The 19,352-nt window shown below is 35.1% G+C and overlaps 3 protein-coding genes across 4 annotated transcripts; 1 reads left to right on the forward strand and 2 right to left on the reverse strand.

Annotated features, from left to right (window-relative positions):
* Positions 1-169: 169 nt before the first annotated feature.
* LOC125209872 (glutathione S-transferase T3-like) lies at positions 170-1,240 on the reverse strand. Its single transcript, XM_048109449.1, has 3 exons — positions 1,215-1,240; positions 581-1,036; positions 170-239 (listed from the first exon to the last, which is right to left on the reverse strand). Exons 1-3 carry the CDS (start codon positions 1,238-1,240, stop codon positions 170-172), a joined length of 552 nt encoding a protein of 183 aa, XP_047965406.1.
* Positions 1,241-4,222: 2,982 nt separating this feature from the next.
* LOC125217124 lies at positions 4,223-5,262 on the forward strand. The gene has a single exon (XM_048118951.1). The coding sequence runs from the start codon at positions 4,259-4,261 to the stop codon at positions 5,147-5,149; it is 891 nt and encodes a 296-aa protein (XP_047974908.1). The 5' UTR covers positions 4,223-4,258; the 3' UTR covers positions 5,150-5,262.
* Positions 5,263-7,307: 2,045 nt separating this feature from the next.
* Positions 7,308-12,318, reverse strand: LOC125217125 (protein LAX PANICLE 2-like). Of its 2 annotated transcripts, none has more exons than XM_048118952.1 (4): positions 11,759-12,318; positions 11,200-11,286; positions 11,029-11,101; positions 7,308-7,817 (listed from the first exon to the last, which is right to left on the reverse strand). In XM_048118952.1, the coding sequence occupies exons 1-4, from the start codon at positions 12,106-12,108 to the stop codon at positions 7,650-7,652; spliced, it is 678 nt and encodes a 225-aa protein (XP_047974909.1). In that variant the 5' UTR covers positions 12,109-12,318; the 3' UTR covers positions 7,308-7,649. The 2 variants fall into 2 exon arrangements, with proteins under 2 accessions (XP_047974909.1, XP_047974911.1); XM_048118954.1 differs by having other exon boundaries at positions 11,200-11,250; positions 11,759-12,316.
* Between the last annotated feature and the right edge of the window lie 7,034 nt (positions 12,319-19,352).

Genomic DNA, 19,352 nt, shown 5'->3' on the forward strand with positions numbered 1-19,352 from the left:
TTGTTAATCATCTGAATTTACGAATATCGACTTTTTCTATAAGGGACATTGTTTTTATCCAAAAATAAATGTACAAGTCAACGTACCATTACTACATAACATTACCACGTCAATTTTTGCCTACACATAGCATCAACAGCCTACTTGGTAGGATGGAAAGGAATGAGAACTACTCCGCCGGCGAATCATCATCCCCCGAAGTCGGCTGTGCACCTATACCAAGTTGAGAGCTCTGAGGGCTGAAACTTGGCCAAGAGTCATTTTTGAAAGGTCAGCCATCGTGGTGACCAGGTACATGGATATTAGGGTGTGCGAGCCCATGCCCGTGCCGGAGCCCGAGCCCTCGCCCGCCTGGCTTGATTCGCCGCGGCCTATCCCTCTCCCTCTCCCCCTCGCTCTAGCCGCCTTCGCCGCCTTGTTCCCTTGCGGCCGACGTCGTGTACCGGAAGAAGACCCCCCTGCATCATCGGTTGGCGTGCCCTCACGTGAGGTGTTGCCTTCGCCGCCATCACTAGACGAGTAGTGGCCACGCGTCGTGTGCTTCGTGCGTTTCGCGCTTGACGTGACACCGCCAGCCCACCTTTCAAGGTGGTGGACTTGCGACCAAACATCGACAAACTTGAAATCTTTACCGATGTCATCTTTGAAGACCCGCAACTCCGCTCTCAGAATGTCAGCTCCACTGGCTACGCTCTGATAATTCGCCTCTTCTGCCCTGTATATCGCGCAAAAATTTTTGACATCTCTGTCGCATCGGTCCCAATGACTGCGGAGCATCTTCACGTTGCGGGCAACGGTCTTCTTCGGCCTTCGTGCATTGTAAACTTCGGTGACTTTTTGCCAAAAACACTTGTTGGTTTGTTGATTACCGACGACAGGATCGTACGAGACGCTGATCCAAGCGTCGTACAGAACCAACGTCTTGTCTTGGCTGTATGGATGACGGGTGCCGTCTCCCACAACCTCTTCCTCCGCTTCCTCCTCGGCATTGACGCCGAGCCTGAGGCCGATCCTGCGCCGGAGCCGGAGCCTCCACCTATTGGCCAGTCGGGCAAAGTGCGTTCAGGCGCCAAAAAATTCTCCGGAATTTGGGATAATCCCGGCGATTGCCCGTACCTCTGGGGAGGGGGAGGGACGATAGTATGCATCCACATCAAAATATGGTGTTTGGTACGCCGGCGGAGTGGTCGAGGCTTGGGTGCCCGGCGACGAACCTGGGAGTACCCAAACAGTTGTACATGCTCGCCCAATCATCGAACGAGTTTAAGTCGAACCCGCCGGAGCGCCGCCGGAGCCGCTGGAGTTTCCATTGCCGGACATTTTTTCAACAATTTGAGAGTAGTGTTTGTGTGTAAAATGGAAGAGGAATGAGAGTAGTGTTTGTGTGTAAAATGGTGAATGGAGTATATTTATAGAATAATAAAAGAAAAAAAAATTAAAAATTCGACCGTTTGATTTGTTTTTTTATTAAATTCGAATTTTTCTAATTTATATAAAAAAAATTATTACGTCATAATTCCGACGCCCACTCGCGGGCCGGCGAGTGGGTGTCACGCCATGCTCCAGCGAGCGCCACGTAGGCGCGCGTGTCGTCTCGCCAGCTCGAGGCCGGCCTCGCCGGCACGCGTCGCGCGACGAGATGTCTCGTCTCGTCGAGACGAGACGAGTTTCGCAACGCTGTCTCGATGCTGGCTCGTCTCGTCGAGACGAGACCGAGCCAGCATCGAGTCAACGATGCGGATGCTCTGAAATAGAAGTGGGAATGGAATGACAATTCTATTCCGTTCTTATGCTTGTGGTAAGCATAAGGAATGCAAAAGGAATGAAATTGTTATTCCTTGATTAATTCCATTCCTATGTTTGATATCTACAAATTAATATAGAAATGGAATAGAATGAAATATGAATAATTAATATGTTGATTCTACCAAAAAAAGGACTACACACATTTCACACACTACACACACTGCACACACTATACACATTTTACACACTGCACACACTACACACACTTAACACATTTCATACACTACACACATTTCATACACTACCCACACTACACACACTACACACATTTCACACACTATACTACACACATTTCACACACTGCACACACTTCACACATTTTCACACACTTCACACACTTCACACACTACACACTTTACACATATTTCACACATTTCACACACTACACACATTTCACACACTACACACACTTCACACACTACTCACATTAAACACATTTCAAGCATCCTATTTTTCACACACTACAAACACTACTCACATTTAACACATTTAAAGCATCCTATTTTTGAATTTGTGTACGGTGTGCATTGTGTGTAGTGTGTGAAATGTGTGTAGTGTGTGTATTGTGTGAAATGTGTGAAGTGTGTGCAGTGTGTGAAATGTGTGTAGTGTGTGAAATGTGTGAAATATGTGTAAAGTGTGTAGTGTGTGAAGTGTGTGAAAATGTGTGAAGTGTGTGCAGTGTGTGAAATGTGTGAAATATGTGTAGTGTGTGAAGTGTATGTAGTGTGTGAAATGTGTGTAGTGCGTGTAGTATGTGAAATTTGTGTAGTATGTAAAGTGTGTGAAGTGTGTGAAATGTGTGTAGTGCGTGTAGTATGTGAAATGTGTGTAGTGTGTAAAGTGTGTGAAATTTGTGAAGTGTGTGTAGTGTGTGAAATGTGTGAAGTGTGTGTAGTGTGTAAAGTGTGTGAAATTTGTGAAGTGTGTGTAGTGTGTGAAATGTGTGAAGTGTGTGTAGTGTGTAAAGTGTGTGAAATTTGTGAAGTGTGTGTAGTGTGTGAAATGTGTGAAGTGTGTGAAATTTGTGAAGTGTGTGAAATTTGTGAAGTGTGTGCAGTGCGTGTAGTGTGTGAAATATGTGTAGTGTGTGAAATGTGTGAAGTGTGTGCAGTGCGTGTAGTGTGTGAAATATGTGTAGTGTGTGAAATATGTGAAGTGCGTGTAGTGTGTGAAATGTGTGTAGTATGTAAAGTGTATGAAATTTGTGAAGTGTGTGTAGTGTGTGAAGTGTGTGTGGTGTGTGAAATGTGTGAAGTGTGTGTGTGTGGATTTTTCAATTATTAATAAATTTTAAATTTTAATTTTATTGTAAAATTGTGATGATATTAAATTTAAATGTAATATAAAATGATATATTATATAATTTTATTAAATTTTAAAATAAGAAAAAAAGGAAAATGGAATAGTCATTCCTTAGCTAAATGGATGGAATGGGTATTCCCATGTGGAATGAAATGACCATTCCAAAAGGAATGATGATTCCTAACAAAAATATTTACCAAGCAAAGGAATGGAATGAAGGTAGAAATGTTATTTCATTCCTCCATTCCATTCCATCGTACCAAGAAGGGCCTAAGTAAATGGTTTAAATTTACTTATCACTTTCTCTTAATATTTTATTAAAAAAAACTCTTCCAAAATTAGGATTCATTATTCTAGATGAAAGGATGGGGTTAATTGTTGCAAAGAGAATACTTCTTTTTATCCAAATATAGATGAAATTGATTTTTTGAGTTACAAAATGATTACTTTTTTCTTCAAAGTTTGCCGACATTAGGTTGTTTTGTTTGGTCAATATGCTTGATTGGAATTGTGTAAAGTTCATTTATTAATATTTGACCAAGTTTTGAACAAAGTCTAAGCGTACAATTTAACACTTCGATCCTCTAAATCACTCAATAATCGAATATAGTATATTTATAATTCAAATTCAATAAATATAATTCACTCAATAATCCAATATACTTATGTTCCAAATCCAATAATAAATGTTAAGTGATCGTCACATTTTCATTTGGAAAATACAATCAGAAATAATCATTACATACTTGAACGAGTGATATATATTGTACAAACTCAAAATTAAATAACACAGCTTCAACATAGTTTCCATACATTATCAACACATTATAAAATTTTAATATTTTAATATTAACACAATATTAACACAACATCATCTGTTAATATTTTTCAATAATCCAGATCATAATTTCGAATTTGTACGATATTTAGAGTTTTCATTTGATCACGTCCTCTTATTATTATTTTTATTTAATTTTAAATTAAATTACATAAAATTTGGGCTTTGATTAATACACACGCATTGGGCCTAACATATGCGGCCCATAAAACAGTAGCCCGTTTAAAAATCCCTCTTCTTCTCCACCTTTCTTCCTTATCTCAGATTCTCACTCCTCTCTCTCTCTCACACACACACTCACACTCACACATGGCAACAGAGCATCAGCAGCCGGACGCCCAAATCCCCCCCTCCCCACTCCCCTCCACCGCCGCCTCCGCCCCATTAGACCCCCCTCCACTCGACAACCCCACCACCGCCGCCGCCGCCGCCACATCCAACCCCCCCAAACGCCAGCGCCGCCCCAGCGTCCGCCTCGGCGAGATCGGCGGCGACCCGCCCTACGACGCCGCCCCTCGCCGCCCCACTAAAACCTCCACCTGGCGCTTCCACAAAGATCCCTCCCTCGCCGCCAAAACCTCCAAGACCCGACCTTTAACCAACCTCGTCAACGGCGCCGCCGCCGCCGCCGACAATTTCCACGATTCGCTCGAAATCGCCGAGAATTTCAACGATTTCGGCCACCGCAAGCCCAAAGTGAAGAAGCCCGCGAAAAGGGCACGCACCAATTGGAACAAATTCGACCCCTCCGCCGCCCACAACGGCGGCGGAATTGGAATTGAGAGCACGAGCTTCCTCCCCGAAGAGAACGATAACAGTAACGACGAATTTCGTGAATTCGAGGGTGAGGGTTCGGAAAGCCCTAATTTGAAAGACCAGCAGCAGAGCCCGATCAATTCCGCGGAGAATATGGGATTGCAGTTTTGGGATCAACACAGAAGGGGGAATCGGGCTGAAATCAACGGGAATGAGGTGAATTCGCCGGAGAAGAACAATGGGGGGAGTAATTTAGGGGTGAGGGAATGGTTAGTCGGATTAGGGCTAGGCAGATACGCGCCGGTTTTCGAGATACACGAGGTAGACGACGACGTATTGCCTATGTTAACATTGGAGGATCTAAAGGATATGGGGATTAATGCGGTGGGTTCGAGGAGGAAAATGTATTCCTCCATTCTCAAACTAAGAAAAGGCTTTTCCTGATTTTGTGATGTATGGATAGTAGTTTGTCTACTTTTTTTGTGCTGTATGGATTGGTTTTTTCTTACAATATTAACAACTTGAGCAATAATGATATATAATTATGTGGTGAACTAGTTTGCTGTTTGTTGTTCTGTGCCTAGTTTGTGTTGCTGATATACAAGATTAGAGCTTTCAGACTTGCTTAGTGAATAAATCATTAAGGTTTGATTTGGCGAATGCTAATAGGATTTGCGATTCTAATGGTTTGAGTGCTGAGTTGTTTATACTTCTGACTTCTGATCTAGCTACCTTTTTGTTTTCACCTTAAAGATTCTTAACTAGGATTTCATTTAGCTGTAGGATTTGCATCTTTAATGGTTTCTCCTTGGTGTTATTGCGTGTTTTATTTCGGTTATAGATGGGGTAAGGCTGATATGAAGTTGTCGTTTTCTGCATATGAATCAATATTAAATGAGCCTGAATTGTTATGTAGGAATGTATTGATGTTGAGATTTGGAAGGTTGTTGGGATCACTGATGTTGAAAATTTGGAATGTTTGTTATGCTTCTGACTTCTGATCGTGCTATCTTTTGTTTTCAGATTAGTAGGATTTGATTTAGCTGTGGGATTTGCAACTTTAATGGTTTTTCCTTGGTGTTATTGTGTCTTTTATTTCGGTTAAAAATTGGGTAAGGCTGATCTGAAGTTGTCGTTTCCTGCATATGAATCGATATTAAATGAGCCTGAATTGCTAGATAGGAATGTATCGATGCTGAAATTTGGAAGGTTGTTGGGATCACCGATGCTGAAATGGAATGTGTGTTGAGCTGTTTATGCTGCTGACTTCTGATCTTGCTATCTTTTGTTTTCACCTTTAAGATTCTTAACTAGGATTGATTTGGTGAAAGCTATAGGATTTGCAACTCTAATGATTTTTCCATTGTTGCGGCTTTATTTCAGTTGACAATGGGGTAAGGCTGATCTTAAGCTGTCGTTTTTCTGCATATCGGTCGATATTGTTACTTGTGAATAATTAATGAGCCTTGGTAGGAATGTATCGATGTTCAAATTTGGATGGTTGTTGGGAACACCGATGTTTTGTAAGATAGAAATCGTTAAGGTTTGATTTGGTGAAAGCTAATAGGATTTGCAACTTATGGTTTTATTGAACTGTTTATAGTATACTTTGACTTCTGATCTAGCAATCTCTTGTTTTCGCCTTTAAGATTCTTAACTACGTCTAGGATTTGACTTGGTGAAAGCTATAGGATTTGCAAGTTGCAACTCTAATGTGTTTTACTATCGATTAACGAAATTTTAGCTTACTTTAGGAAGATCTAGAGCAAAGCTTGGTAGAATGATGGTTCTTCTGTAAAGCAACTGGACTGAAATAGGTAGAGCTTAGAATCACTTATTGATTGCAATGCCAATTTGGTTAATTTAAATTGAGCCATTTGAGTTTTTAGCCCTGACCTTTTTGTCGTCGGCAGAGATGTTGTATGTGAATAAGGTAGAGCCATGTTGCCATGATTTCGTTTACTTGCATCTTAGTTAGTGAATAACTTTGTTGTTGCGCAGTCTGTGCTTTCTTGAACTTGTTTGCCGTTTCTATTCTCTAAGGCCGGCCGGTATTACCTTACAACGAGTTCTTGGAGTATCTAGAAATGCAAGTATACCATTTTAAGGACTTGGTAGTTTTGTATTTCTGCATTTTGCTTGGATTGTATGATCTATTTGGACATGAGATAATAGTGCTTATAATGTTGCCGTGGATATTAGTATGCTTTCACCAATTTCTACTTATGTTGAAGAATTGGGTGGAATTGTTTGCATTTTGTTATAGATGGAATTACTTCTTTTTATGACTGATGTAAAGAGGATGGATATTTCTCTTCCAACAACTTAGCTGTTGATGTCATTTTTCTCCTTCATTGCATCAATCTGTAGTTTGGATTAGTGTTGGTGTTGGCCAGAAACCGGTGGTTACGGATTCACGGAAGGGCGAATTTCATCCAAAACGGAACTTTGGTGTTGGCCAGAAACCGGTGGTTACGGATTCACGGAAGGGCGAATTTCATCCAAAACGGAACCTTAGACTAAGTTATAATTTTTGTCGTTTTCTCGTCTCTTTTCGTTGGAGATGAAATTTGGTGAAAACATAAACATGAAATACACACACTGGAACAAACAAGGTGTTGGATTAAAGACAAGAAGTTACATTAGTCCATTTAATGCAACACGCAAAACTATAATCAAATTGGCCAAGAGATTTAATGAAAATCCAAAGCCAACAAAAGTTGCATCTTGCAACAGCCCAACATCTTTTACAGGGATGGGGTTTTCTTCTTCTTCTTCAGTGGGAGCACCCATTCTTCATTGGTATTGTACTATTGGAATAGAAAATAATAGTAATTTAAAGAGAAAAATGAGAAGAAAAAGGAAAAAAAGTACTTTGATGGATCATTTAAAGTTAAAATCGAGCACGGAGTCAAGTCGGGTCAGATTGGGTCGGGTCGAATATTTAATTAGAGGGGTCGGATCTAGCATAGTGAAGCACCATAATGTGATGAATAGTTGAGGAATTAGGAATCAAAGTGATGAAATCTCTTGGTCTACTCCAAATGTTATCTCTTACATGTTCCAATGTCAACATAGGTAAAAGCCTTTGTCCTTTGCATCTTATCTCTATCTGCAAAAAATACAATCAATTATATTTACCAATTACTAAGCATAATTGAAAACACATATAGTCATTATAATGACTATATTATACACATGTCACTTCTCAAATGAATAGCCAAATTTGTTGTCTTAATACCCGCCCCGCAACAGGGATTGCCTGATACACGTGTCGGGTAAACCTTACCTGAGGGATTGCCCGATACACGTGTCGGGTAGACCTTACCTGACATTGTGGGTACCCGTACCCGACACATCCTTAATACTACTTAATTGATTACTATCATGTTCAAGAAGCGATAATCACATCCAATACTATTATTAACAACAAATGTAACAATACCTATACAATTTAGACATATAACCCTACCTATATCCAATGCATTTTTCCACCATCACTAAATCTCTCTACACTTAATTTAATCATTTTACAAGGGACCCATTTAGACTTTGCTCCTAAGCCTAAATCATTATACCTTTAGACTTCATTTTGTTTGATGTCATTCTATAATAGAATGCATCATTTCTCATTATTTATGTTTTTGTATTTGTACATTGTACAACATATCATCTTAATTATACTAATAGGAAGAATATATATAAATAAAAAAGATGATGGATCATTTTTCATTTCTATATATCTTCCTTTTTACATAGTTTACCTAACTTGTAGGAGTATATGTGATAGCTATGAATTCTCAATATAATACTAGTATATATCTTCTCTTTCATGCAAGTCTCCTTCACATTGCTTTCTTCAACCACAAAACCTATATCATTAGGGTATACAACTTCGATTTCCATAACAATTAATGAAGAGGGATACTTTTCAAAATTGATTACTAAATATATAGATAAGGAATATCTAAGACTCATGTTAATCCCTAATTAACACTCTTGTTAATTACATTCGTCACGTGACAAAACTATTGAGTAAAAGTAAGTGATTCAAACGTATTGTCACGTGGAATGTATAGTCTCAATTACAATTGTAGAAATATTATATATCTTCATTATCTTTTTATACAGTTTGAAGCTACATACATTACGTGACAATTTTTCCATGCCACTAATTTTTTAATGCAAAACTATTATAAATACCTATATTAATTATTTTGAACATTCCCTCCACACATTCTTTATCATTGTTTATCACCTTTAATTATAATGAAAGTGCAGCACTTAATTCGATGGCTACTTTAAAAGCACAATAAATTTGGAAAGAAAATAAAGGACCTACAATTGGCTGAGGTGAGACCAACGCAAGCATGACGAAATCAAACCATAACCCATGCAACAATATTGATCTTCACATTTGATTTTTCCAATATTAATAATTTCAAATTCATATTAAATGTTTGTTCATTTTTGCTCAATATCCACAATTACCACGTAATGATGATCCTAATACAATATCAGAACCCTATTTTCGTTTTCTAATTATTAACCTCACCTAAAATTATAGGGTTATATAATAACATGAAGTCTTAGACAAGACAAAAAATTAATTTATCTAACCATTTGATATTGAATGGGTCCATTGAGATCTCCCTTTAAGATTTTTCCCATTGTCATTAATATCAATGTTTGTTGTCACGTATTGTAAATACTCCTAATCAATCATATGGTATTTAAAACAAATCACTTCAAGATGTCACTTAAGCCTTGAAAAGTAGTAGTTTGATTTCATCGTACCACATTACTCCAAGATTTCCCCCCCTTTATGTTGAGAGAGAGAGAGAGAGATGCCCTATTCTTGATTTTCATGCAGATTCCAAACTATAATTTGGTGGTATATTAATATTCCTAACCACTTATAATCTCAATGATTGGCCACTAAGTTGCATAGTGTCTAAAAAAGTTTTTTGGCCAAGCCACCTCTATAAATAGAACTAAACATCTAAGTACAAATTAGTGAAAAAAATGATCAAGGGAAAAGGAAAGGTTGATTTAGGAAAATATAGATACACTAGAATGAATATTATTTCATATGCAAAAAGATCTTAAATTGATAGTAACACTCTTGTCAATTACATCCGAATATTTTTTTTGGGACTCTTTTATTTGCTTCCAAGAGACAATTATTTAAAAATAAAACCAACAAGTAACTAATCGATGTATGTAAAAGCAGCACGTATATATAGTTGTACCTAACATAATTTTATTTGAAAAATGTTAAATTAGAATTATGTTGGTTGTACATCTAGCTGTTTAGAATATAGATTAGGTAATAATAAGATTACCTAAATTACTTCATTATATGAAGTCCGATGTGCATACAGATCCTAATCATAAAAGGATTGACCTAATTATAAATTAATCAATGATAAAAATTTAGATGAAATGAACTATAATTGAAGTGTTTAAAATTGTGGTACTATGTTAGGCACTGACGTTGGCATGTTAGGCTAATTTTAGTTTAGGGAGGCAAATTAATCTTCGTTCGGCTACTTAAAAAAAATACTTACTCTCTCCATTAGTCATATTTGATGTGGGTACGAGTTTTAAGAAATGTAAAGAATAGTGAGTTGGAAAAATTTAGTTGAATATAAAGCCTATTTTTTTTATTAGTTTTATACTAAAATGTGAGTGAAGTGCATTAGTGGAATCTGAGACTACTTACAATTTATGGTAAAAGGAAAATGTGACTCTTATTGTGGGACGAAGGAGTATTATTTATAGACTTAGTCAATCACGTCTTTAATTTTTTTACATATGTACACGTCACGTCAATAAATTCAGACACGATAAATAAAAATAATTCCAAAGGTAAGATAGGAATGACCAAATTTTCATTAGATTTGATGATATTTTTCACAATTTACTCTAGTTTATATGTCTTGATTGCATGTGAAGATGAGTGGAATAAGGGATGGATAATCAATGGAGTTGTCACCTTCTTGAAAACAAAATGAAGTAGAGAAGATAATATATATATATGTGTGGGAGTTTATTATAAAGGTGACAAGTTGTTTTACTTAACTTCAACCCTAAATCTCAAATCCTCTTAACTAACTCTCTAATTAACCATCCTCTAATAACGGGATTAAGCCAATACCAACAGAAAACAGACCTAAGACACATACTCCATACCTACTTATGATGTTATCCTTTCCTTGAGATTAGGTTATGTTGTTTGCATCATCTTATTCCCACCAACCATTCACACATATAAAGGCTGAATAAACTAGTCTAATTAAAGATGAAGCATAGCTAATTACCTCTGATTCATTATCCAAGCTAAGCTTTTTAACAAGGTATTTTATCACCACTCGAATCGTCATCCTCCCATCCCTAATTAAGAGCACAAACAAAAAACAAAATTGTAATATTATATATTAAGTCATTAGTCATTAAATTTACACTCTTTGTAAAAAATTTAAACTGATTACTTGATTCTCAAGTAGCTCTTGGATATCTGGGGAAGAAATGGCTCACTTTCCCTGAAAAAGCAGCGTGGTAAGTGGCAGACCCAGAACCTAAAACGGAGGACGAAACATAAAGGGAACTAGCTAGATCATCTGATGGGTCGACCACTAAATATACAACTAAACATGATGATTTCGAAAGTAGGGACAACTAAAAAAATAAAATAGAAATCAACGACATGATCAGTGGTGGATCCAGAATCTGAAAATCGAGGTAGAACCTAAAATAAAAACTAGCAAGACCCTCCTTATGGGTCGCCGCCCCACTCGCCCCATGATGATCGTCAAAAGTAGGGACACCAAAAATAAAAATAGAAATCTTCATTATAATCAGTGACGGATCCAAAACCTTGAAATCGAGGACATAACCTAAGAGAAAACTAGCTAGACCCTCCTCACGGGCCGGGCGCCTCCTCCCGCTCCCTAAATGCGTAGCCGAACATGATGATGTCGAAAATATCGAAAAAAATACACACAAAAAAAAATCATCAACAAGAAATCTTAATAAATACTCAATACTCACTGATTTTGCGATGCTTGAAGCATAAACCACACGCCCGAATGCGGCCTCCTCGGCGGCGCCACCACCACGAAATCCGGCCGCGGCCCGAAATTCACAACGGGCCGAGGAGGCCGAAATTTGGGCCTCATTTGTGAGTGGCTGCTGCTGCTGCTACTAGGCATGAGGTCAAGCTCCACGAGGCCCGAGCCCGGCCCGTTATTCTTCCCGAGATCTTGCCTTCCGATGCTGAGCTGCAACCACTCTTCCTCCTCCCTTGATTCGCTATCCTCCGCCATTTCACAAACAAGATCGGATCCTACTACGCTGAAGAAGCCATAACCCTCGCCGCCGCAAAACCGAGCCGAAAACATGTTCGTGTCACGGCCCGATCAAGGCTCATCTCCATCGAGGGTTTTGAGGTGTTAGGGAATCTAAGGAGATGCAGATTCCCATCTACAACAAGATTTTTTTAGATTTTATTTTTGGTTGTTTTTTTCTTTTGTATGGTTTGTGTATATATATGGTGGAAAATAAATTGATCAGTGGAGAGAATAGAACTTATAAATCTCACTTTCCATTAATTCTCTTTGTTTGGAAGGTTATGGAGGGGTGGGGTGGTAGATAGATGGTGGGCAGTCAGTTACATATGATAGTATTCTTTATGTCCCACAAAAGATGTCACACTTGTGGGATGAGATTTTAGGAGGTCTTATTTTATATGCTAGGTTGAAAGAAAAAATATACTAATATTTATATTATTATGAGAGAGAACTTTTTCTAAAAATGGAAATATGACATCTTTAGTGGGACAAACTAAAAAGGAAAGCGAGACTTCTTTTTATGGGACGGAGGGAGTAATATATAATAATTAATGATATAACGTTAGAAAATAAACATAGATAATCACAAATATAAATGAGATGAACATAAAGAATTATTTACCCAATTTATTTATCTACAACGATATATCAAATCAGAGATTTCAAGATGATTTTACAACGAGGAAATACTTTTATTATAAGCACAATAGATAATCCTAATTTTGATCACATTAGAAAAACATATCTCACTACAAGGAAACAAATTGATAGAAGATTTTGATCATAATAAGAAATATATCTTGCTACAAGGATATTTTAGGCTCCAAAATTAACATGTACATTCATCTATATTTTTTGAATTCTATTGGAAAATTATTAGAAGGCCAACAATATGCTTCCTTTGATCAGGATGAAATGTCACACACTTTGATTCAGCGCAAATTTTAAAATATAATATAAAGATTTTGGATGAAAAATGTTAAGTGAAATGTGAGATTTATTTATACAATATTATAACAAAATAAGATATTTAGAGGTGGGCAATAAAAAATGAAAATATAGGATATTTAATAGGAGTAGCAGTTTAAGGAAGTATAATCTTTTTATAAACTTTTATTTTATTTTTTAATAGAGTAAAGGCCAAAATTGGTCCTGAACATATGACCATTTTATTCTTTTGGTCATAAACTTTATCTTTTGGATTTTTTGGTCCTGCACATATGAGAATTTGATCATTTTGGTCATCCGTCAATAGTTCCGTTAAAAACTTAACGGTCAACGGATTTAATCCGATTTTGACCAAATTTAACCGAGAATTATAATTTTAAGTCACTAATTATTCTCTAATTATTTATTTAAATATTATTTTAAAATTAGAATTAAATAAATAATGTTAAAAAAAAAATGGAATACAATCAGTCTCTTTCTCTCTCAATCACTGAATTCTCTCAACACACCAACACTAAAACGTCTCTCTCTCTCTCAACGATTCACTCACTAACCGGCGAATCGGCTGGTACGTATTTGACTCTAACTTCCGTTGCTACGGCAACCCTCGCGACTGTTAGTGGAAGTTCGAGAAGAGGAAGAAGGATCTACACAGGCATGGAGCTCCTCCGGATGAAGACAATTCCGGCCCTTCGACTCAAAATCTGCCTCCTCCGACTGGAAATCGACAGCTACCACCACTTCCCTCTCAAAATCGATCCCTTTGCTGAAAGTCGAAGAGGAAGACTCGTACCGCATAACTAGGGTTTGAGAGGAAGAGGTTTGAGAATAAGCAAGCGGAAGGAAGAAGAGATTAGATGAGGAAGAAAAACGAAGATGAAACGCAAGTGAAATCGCGATAGATGCTGAACCCTAGAATATTTATAAAAATTATTCAATTCTAATTTTAAAAGAATATTTAAATAAATAATTAGGTAGTTAATTAGGGTGGAAAAAATCATAATTCTCGGTTAAATTTGGTCAAAATCGGATTAAATCAGTTGACCGTTAAGTTTTTAACGGAACTATTGATGGAGGACCAAAATGATCAAATTTTCATATGTGCAGGACCAAAAAATCCAAAAGATAAAGTTTAGGACCAAAAAAGTAAAATAGCCATATATTCAGGACCAATTTTGGTCTTTACTCTTTTTAATATAATAATTTTATGAATAAGATAAAATACACGTTCCAGCTTGTTTTGTAATGGAGGTTTTTCCATCCAACAACTTTAGGGCATGTTCCAAGAATCAAAATTTACATTACAAGCAACTCTTTTTTCAGATATCATAAAAAGGGCCCTTTTTACTTTTTAGCTTCTTTAATATTTATACATGGACTGGACATAATGACATTTTCACGCATTTCCACGCCTCTTATTCATATTAGTTATTAAAAAATTACTCCATCCGTCAGCGAATAGGAGTCCCGGTTGAGTTGGGTGCTGGTTTTAAAAAAAGTTTGAGTGTAATAATTAAAGTGTGTGATAGTGGAATGTGGGATCCATTTATATTATTATTATTTGCTTTATTCTTTGGAATAATAAAATCTAACATTAAGAGAGAGAGTGAGAAATTGCAATCAAAATGGATTAAAATTAATTGCAGCTTCTAAATTAAGGGAACAATGGGGTCATTTTTTATACTCCTAAGATAAAATGTCTAATCGAGACTCCTAATGGCGGACGGATAAAAATGGCCAACCGGAACTCCTATTCGTGGACGGAGGGAGTATTTTTTTTGTCAGAACTTTGTCACTATATAGCTCGACTGACAATTGTTTGGGTGTTTAAAGGAGTACTAACATTTTATATTTCAATTACCAAAATGACCTAAAATGTAAGCCATTCTCTTTTGCACTATTAATTAATGAATAGTAACATTATTTCGAAACATTGGTAATTCGAAATTCCAAATTTTAGGGTTTAATTGTCAATTTAGTATAATGACTTGTAGTCGAATAGATTAAGAACCATATAGTGTATGAAGGATTTCTTTTTGGGTGGAAGAAATCATAGCAAAAGAACTTAAGTAGTAGAGACAAAATGTATAGCAAGTGACGTGGGAGAGCAATTAGTGATTTGTAGGGAAAAGAATAATTGGAGGATTTATGAAGTAGATAATGATAGGGATAGGGGAGATTAATTAAGGAATAATGAGAAAGCAAGATAGAAAAAAAAAAGAGATGGGGTTTAGGCAAGCATGATTGTGTTTTCGGGAAAGCCAAGAATTGAAGAAGGACGTGGTGTTGCTAAGAGTCGAAGACATTCCATTTTACAAGCATGTGCCCCCACCCACCCTTTGAACTTTTTTATTTAGTTGACTATATCTCCATGTTCTCAATACCTAATTAATTATATTAGTAGTAATTATATATTGAATTACGATTTAGAAAATAGAATTTGTAGGGGTAAAAGATTAATTATTATTATTGGAAATGGAGATGATGCAATAGTTTGTAGTTAGTAATGGATGACATAAAAAAAAAAATTAATACTAGAAGGATTAGAGCGGAACTGTTATACTGTAGGATTGACAGCAACTCACTACATCTAATTTAATTATTATTGGATATGGAGATGATCCAATAGTTTTAGTAATGGATGACATAAAAAAAATATAAATAAACTTAATACTAGAAGGATTAGAGCGGAACTGCTATACTGTAGGATTGACAGCAACTCACTATGTCGAATTTAATAAAGTTTTCAATGCTTAGTAGCAATAGAGTAGATTGACCTTAGTTACACCTATATTCGCTATAATTTCTATTTCCACTTTATTATTTTAGTTTTTACTCTACATAAGTATATACATATATAGGATAGGAATATTCATTAGATGCAACTGATAATTAATCTACATAAGTATATACATATATAGGATAGGAATATTCATTAGATGCAACTGATAATTAATTATATTAATGAATGTGTACATTGATATTGATGAATTTAAGCTATTAATAATGTTCTAAAATTGGTGAAGGGGATAAATAAATTTGTGATTATTGTATGATTAATATGTAAATACTACTATTAATAAATAAATAAATAAAGTCGTAATAGGGGAGGCAGGCGTGTTATAGACTGCCTGTTATTCAGAAAAGCTGATATCATCCCATTAAATTTGGTCTCTTCTTAGCTCTTTGTTCTCTCTCTTATTCTGAAAAAAAAAATATTTTCTCATTCCATATTTTAAAATTGCTTTTTTTTTTTTGAGATAACCATATTTTAAAATTGTTGATTTGCATCAAACACAGAGGAATATTCCGATATTTTTAGGTAGAAATGAGCATAATTTTTAGTTGGAGTAGTACGTACATTTTTTAATTATATACCAATCCAACTATTTATTAATAAATTTATTAATTTTTTATATTTATCATAAGATGAAAAACGCTTTTATTTTTAAACTCTAATTTTATTTATATAATATAATTTAATTTAATTTAAAGTTTAATAAAAATTCTTTCACCCAATGTCAAAGTTCTCTCTCATTGACTAAAATGCAACTAGCGATCATTCAAAAGACACAAAGTACCAAAAACATATCCGCAAATACACAACTAACTATTGCAAGTTAAATTAGTGATATCACTGATATGCAGTAAACAATAATGAAACGAATAAGCTTATAATATAATGTGTTTTCCAATTGTAAAGAATGACTAAAATGAAAAAAAAAAAAAAAAAAAAGTACAAACTATGTTGTCTATCAAGGTTCGTTATAACTCATTGAAAATTAGTGATATAAATATTTTATACTAGTATCAATTATGCTAATTATATTGCACCAATTGTGCTAATTATTGTAAGTCAAATTAGTGATATAAATATTTTTTATTGTACAGTACTAATTTGGACATAATGATATTTGATTGATGTTTTAATTAATTGAACAAAAACAAAGTGCTAGATAATAGATATATTCAAGGTCATAATTAAAAAGATACTTACAATCACCGAATCACGTACGAAATATGTGTGTAAGATGTTATTTACACAATCTTTAGTTGGTATGTGATCAAATGCAAACTCTAAATATTGTACAAACTCCAAACTATGATCTGAACCGTTAGAAAATATCAATAGATCATGAAATAATAGCAACAAAAAATGTCAACACAATGTCAACGGTTGATGTTGTGTTGAAATTGTGTTGACATTGTATTGATATTGTGTTGATATCAGAACCTTGAAATTTTATACTGTGTTAACATTATGTTGATATTGTGTTGAAAAAGTTTGGAATTTGTACAATATATGAGTTTGCATTTTATCAGACCCATCTTTAGTGAATCACCATAATTAGGAAACTGATTGAACCCCAATAATTATGTTTATGCAAATTCTATGCCAGGATCATTTATATCGTTATTCGAATTACATCTCCTATCATTTAAGATTTATATGTGTTATATAACCACATATATTTTCTTAAACAAATATTTTACTTGTATTGTATAATATATTAGCTAGGAAATATATACATAAGAATTTTTAATATGTACGACCACCAAAAGAGATAACGTAACCTTATTATTGAGATATTTCACATTTGAATTATCATAAATCAAAATATAAGTAAAAATGATGAATTTAAATACCTATCGAGTCACTCATCCTATCTATCATCAATTGATTTTTGGTTGATTTTTCTCATACCAGTTGCGTACGCTCCATTAAATGAGACAATGTCTGGCTCTTGTAAATCTAACATTGTATCAAAGCATGCTCCATGCTCGAGCAGATTGTGCGATCACGAAGAATTCCATCCCTAGATGAGTTACCTACCCTACCAAATATGCGCTAAGTGATGGAGTACAATACTTTATTAAAGTGTTTGATCGATCTCGAGATACGCTTCAATAAACTGAAGATGCAAATTAGAGATCATTAAAAAAGGATCATGGTCATATCATGCACATATGAAGAAGCAAACTCGAGAGCACGTACGGGTGGGTAATATAAATTATAATCATAATGCATGGGATGCTTTCTCAATTCTTTCATCCATCCATCCATACATACATTAATCCATTTTCATCATTCCCAATTTGTGTGCACCACATAAATTCATATTTATGATGTGTTTCTCTTTTTCTTCTTCATTTCCCAATATGCATGTCAATGTATATTGAGGATGATGAGAATGTGTGGTTCCCACTTCCCACTTCTCATTTGCACAGTTGAGAGCGATCGAAGATAATAGAAAGGGATGTTGCTTTAGTGTGTGCGTCGTGATTGCATCATGACTACCATCATCATAATCATCAAAATTTTTGTTACATAGAAAAGTAGTGCGATCCCCAAAAAACTACTACTACTATATGATCTATTGTTATGCATGCACTATCATTGATCATGTATTTACTATTAACTTCCATTTTGTAGTAACTTAAATTTAATTTTCCATTGGATTCGGGAAAGAGTCTATCAAAAGAATAAGAAATTATGAAAGGTTAGAGATACTACAACAAGGGTAATAATACCCATTCACATTTCAACCCTCTCCATATATACATATATATATATATGGGAGCACTAGGGTGCCCCCTTATTTAGAGTCACAACGTACATCCAATCTGGTGCTGCCATGTGGCACAAAACATGCAATATTTTATACACAAAAATGCAATCTAGTTGTATATGCATTTTCGCAGATTGCATTTTTGTTGTATTTAAATTGCATTTTATAGTGTTAGAGTTTTGCATTTTCACATAAATTGCATTTTTTATTGTTAAGTTTTGCATTTTCACATATAAAAAGCAATCCGTCTATATATAAAATGCAATTTAAACAGTCAAATATCTAAAATGCAAAACTTAACAATAAAAAATGCAATCTGCCGAAATTCATTTATAGCTTCTACAAATGCGTATTGCATTTTTCTGTATACAATATTGCATTTTTCGTGCCATGTAGCAGCACGTGGTTGGATGTACGTTGTAACTTTAAAATTAGTTGTTATACTAGTACACCCCTAGGTCTTGTTAGGTTGAGATTTATCAACCTAATTGATAATTGAGATGCAATCTCAGCCACTCATCCAGAATATTTGTTAAATGTCAACAGCATGTAGTTTATGTCAACAGGGGCATAATTGTAATTTTTTTATAATTTTTATAATTTTTTTAAAATATTTTTTTATTTTTTTTTCATTTTTTTTATTTTTTATTTTTAATTTTTTTTTTTTTTTCAACTACATATACAATTCATGTCAACTACACATCAAATGTCAACAACTTTATTCAATAAATACTATTTGACATGAATTGTACATGTAGTTGACATTATATTGTGTAG

The sequence above is a fragment of the Salvia hispanica genome, chromosome 3 (assembly GCF_023119035.1).
Source record: "Salvia hispanica cultivar TCC Black 2014 chromosome 3, UniMelb_Shisp_WGS_1.0, whole genome shotgun sequence".
In the NCBI taxonomy this organism is placed as follows: Eukaryota; Viridiplantae; Streptophyta; class Magnoliopsida; order Lamiales; family Lamiaceae; genus Salvia; species Salvia hispanica.

Coding starts and splice junctions, on each gene's coding strand:
- LOC125217125 (XM_048118952.1), bottom strand. CDS start 12,108: ATGTTTTCGGCTCGGTTTTGCGGCGGCGAGGGTTATGGCTTCTTCAGC. Junction 11,287..11,758: donor CTTCAAGCATCGCAAAATCA/GTGAGTATTGAG, acceptor CCTCCGTTTTAG/GTTCTGGGTCTGCCACTTAC. Junction 11,102..11,199: donor AAGAGCTACTTGAGAATCAA/GTAATCAGTTTA, acceptor GCTCTTAATTAG/GGATGGGAGGATGACGATTC.
- LOC125209872 (XM_048109449.1), bottom strand. CDS start 1,240: ATGTACAACTGTTTGGGTACTCCCAG. Junction 1,037..1,214: donor AACTGTTTGGGTACTCCCAG/GTTCGTCGCCGG, acceptor ACTGGCCAATAG/GTGGAGGCTCCGGCTCCGGC. Junction 240..580: donor CAAGTCCACCACCTTGAAAG/GTGGGCTGGCGG, acceptor GCCAAGTTTCAG/CCCTCAGAGCTCTCAACTTG.
- LOC125217124 (XM_048118951.1), top strand. CDS start 4,259: ATGGCAACAGAGCATCAGCAGCCGGACGCCCAAATCCCCCCCTCCCCA.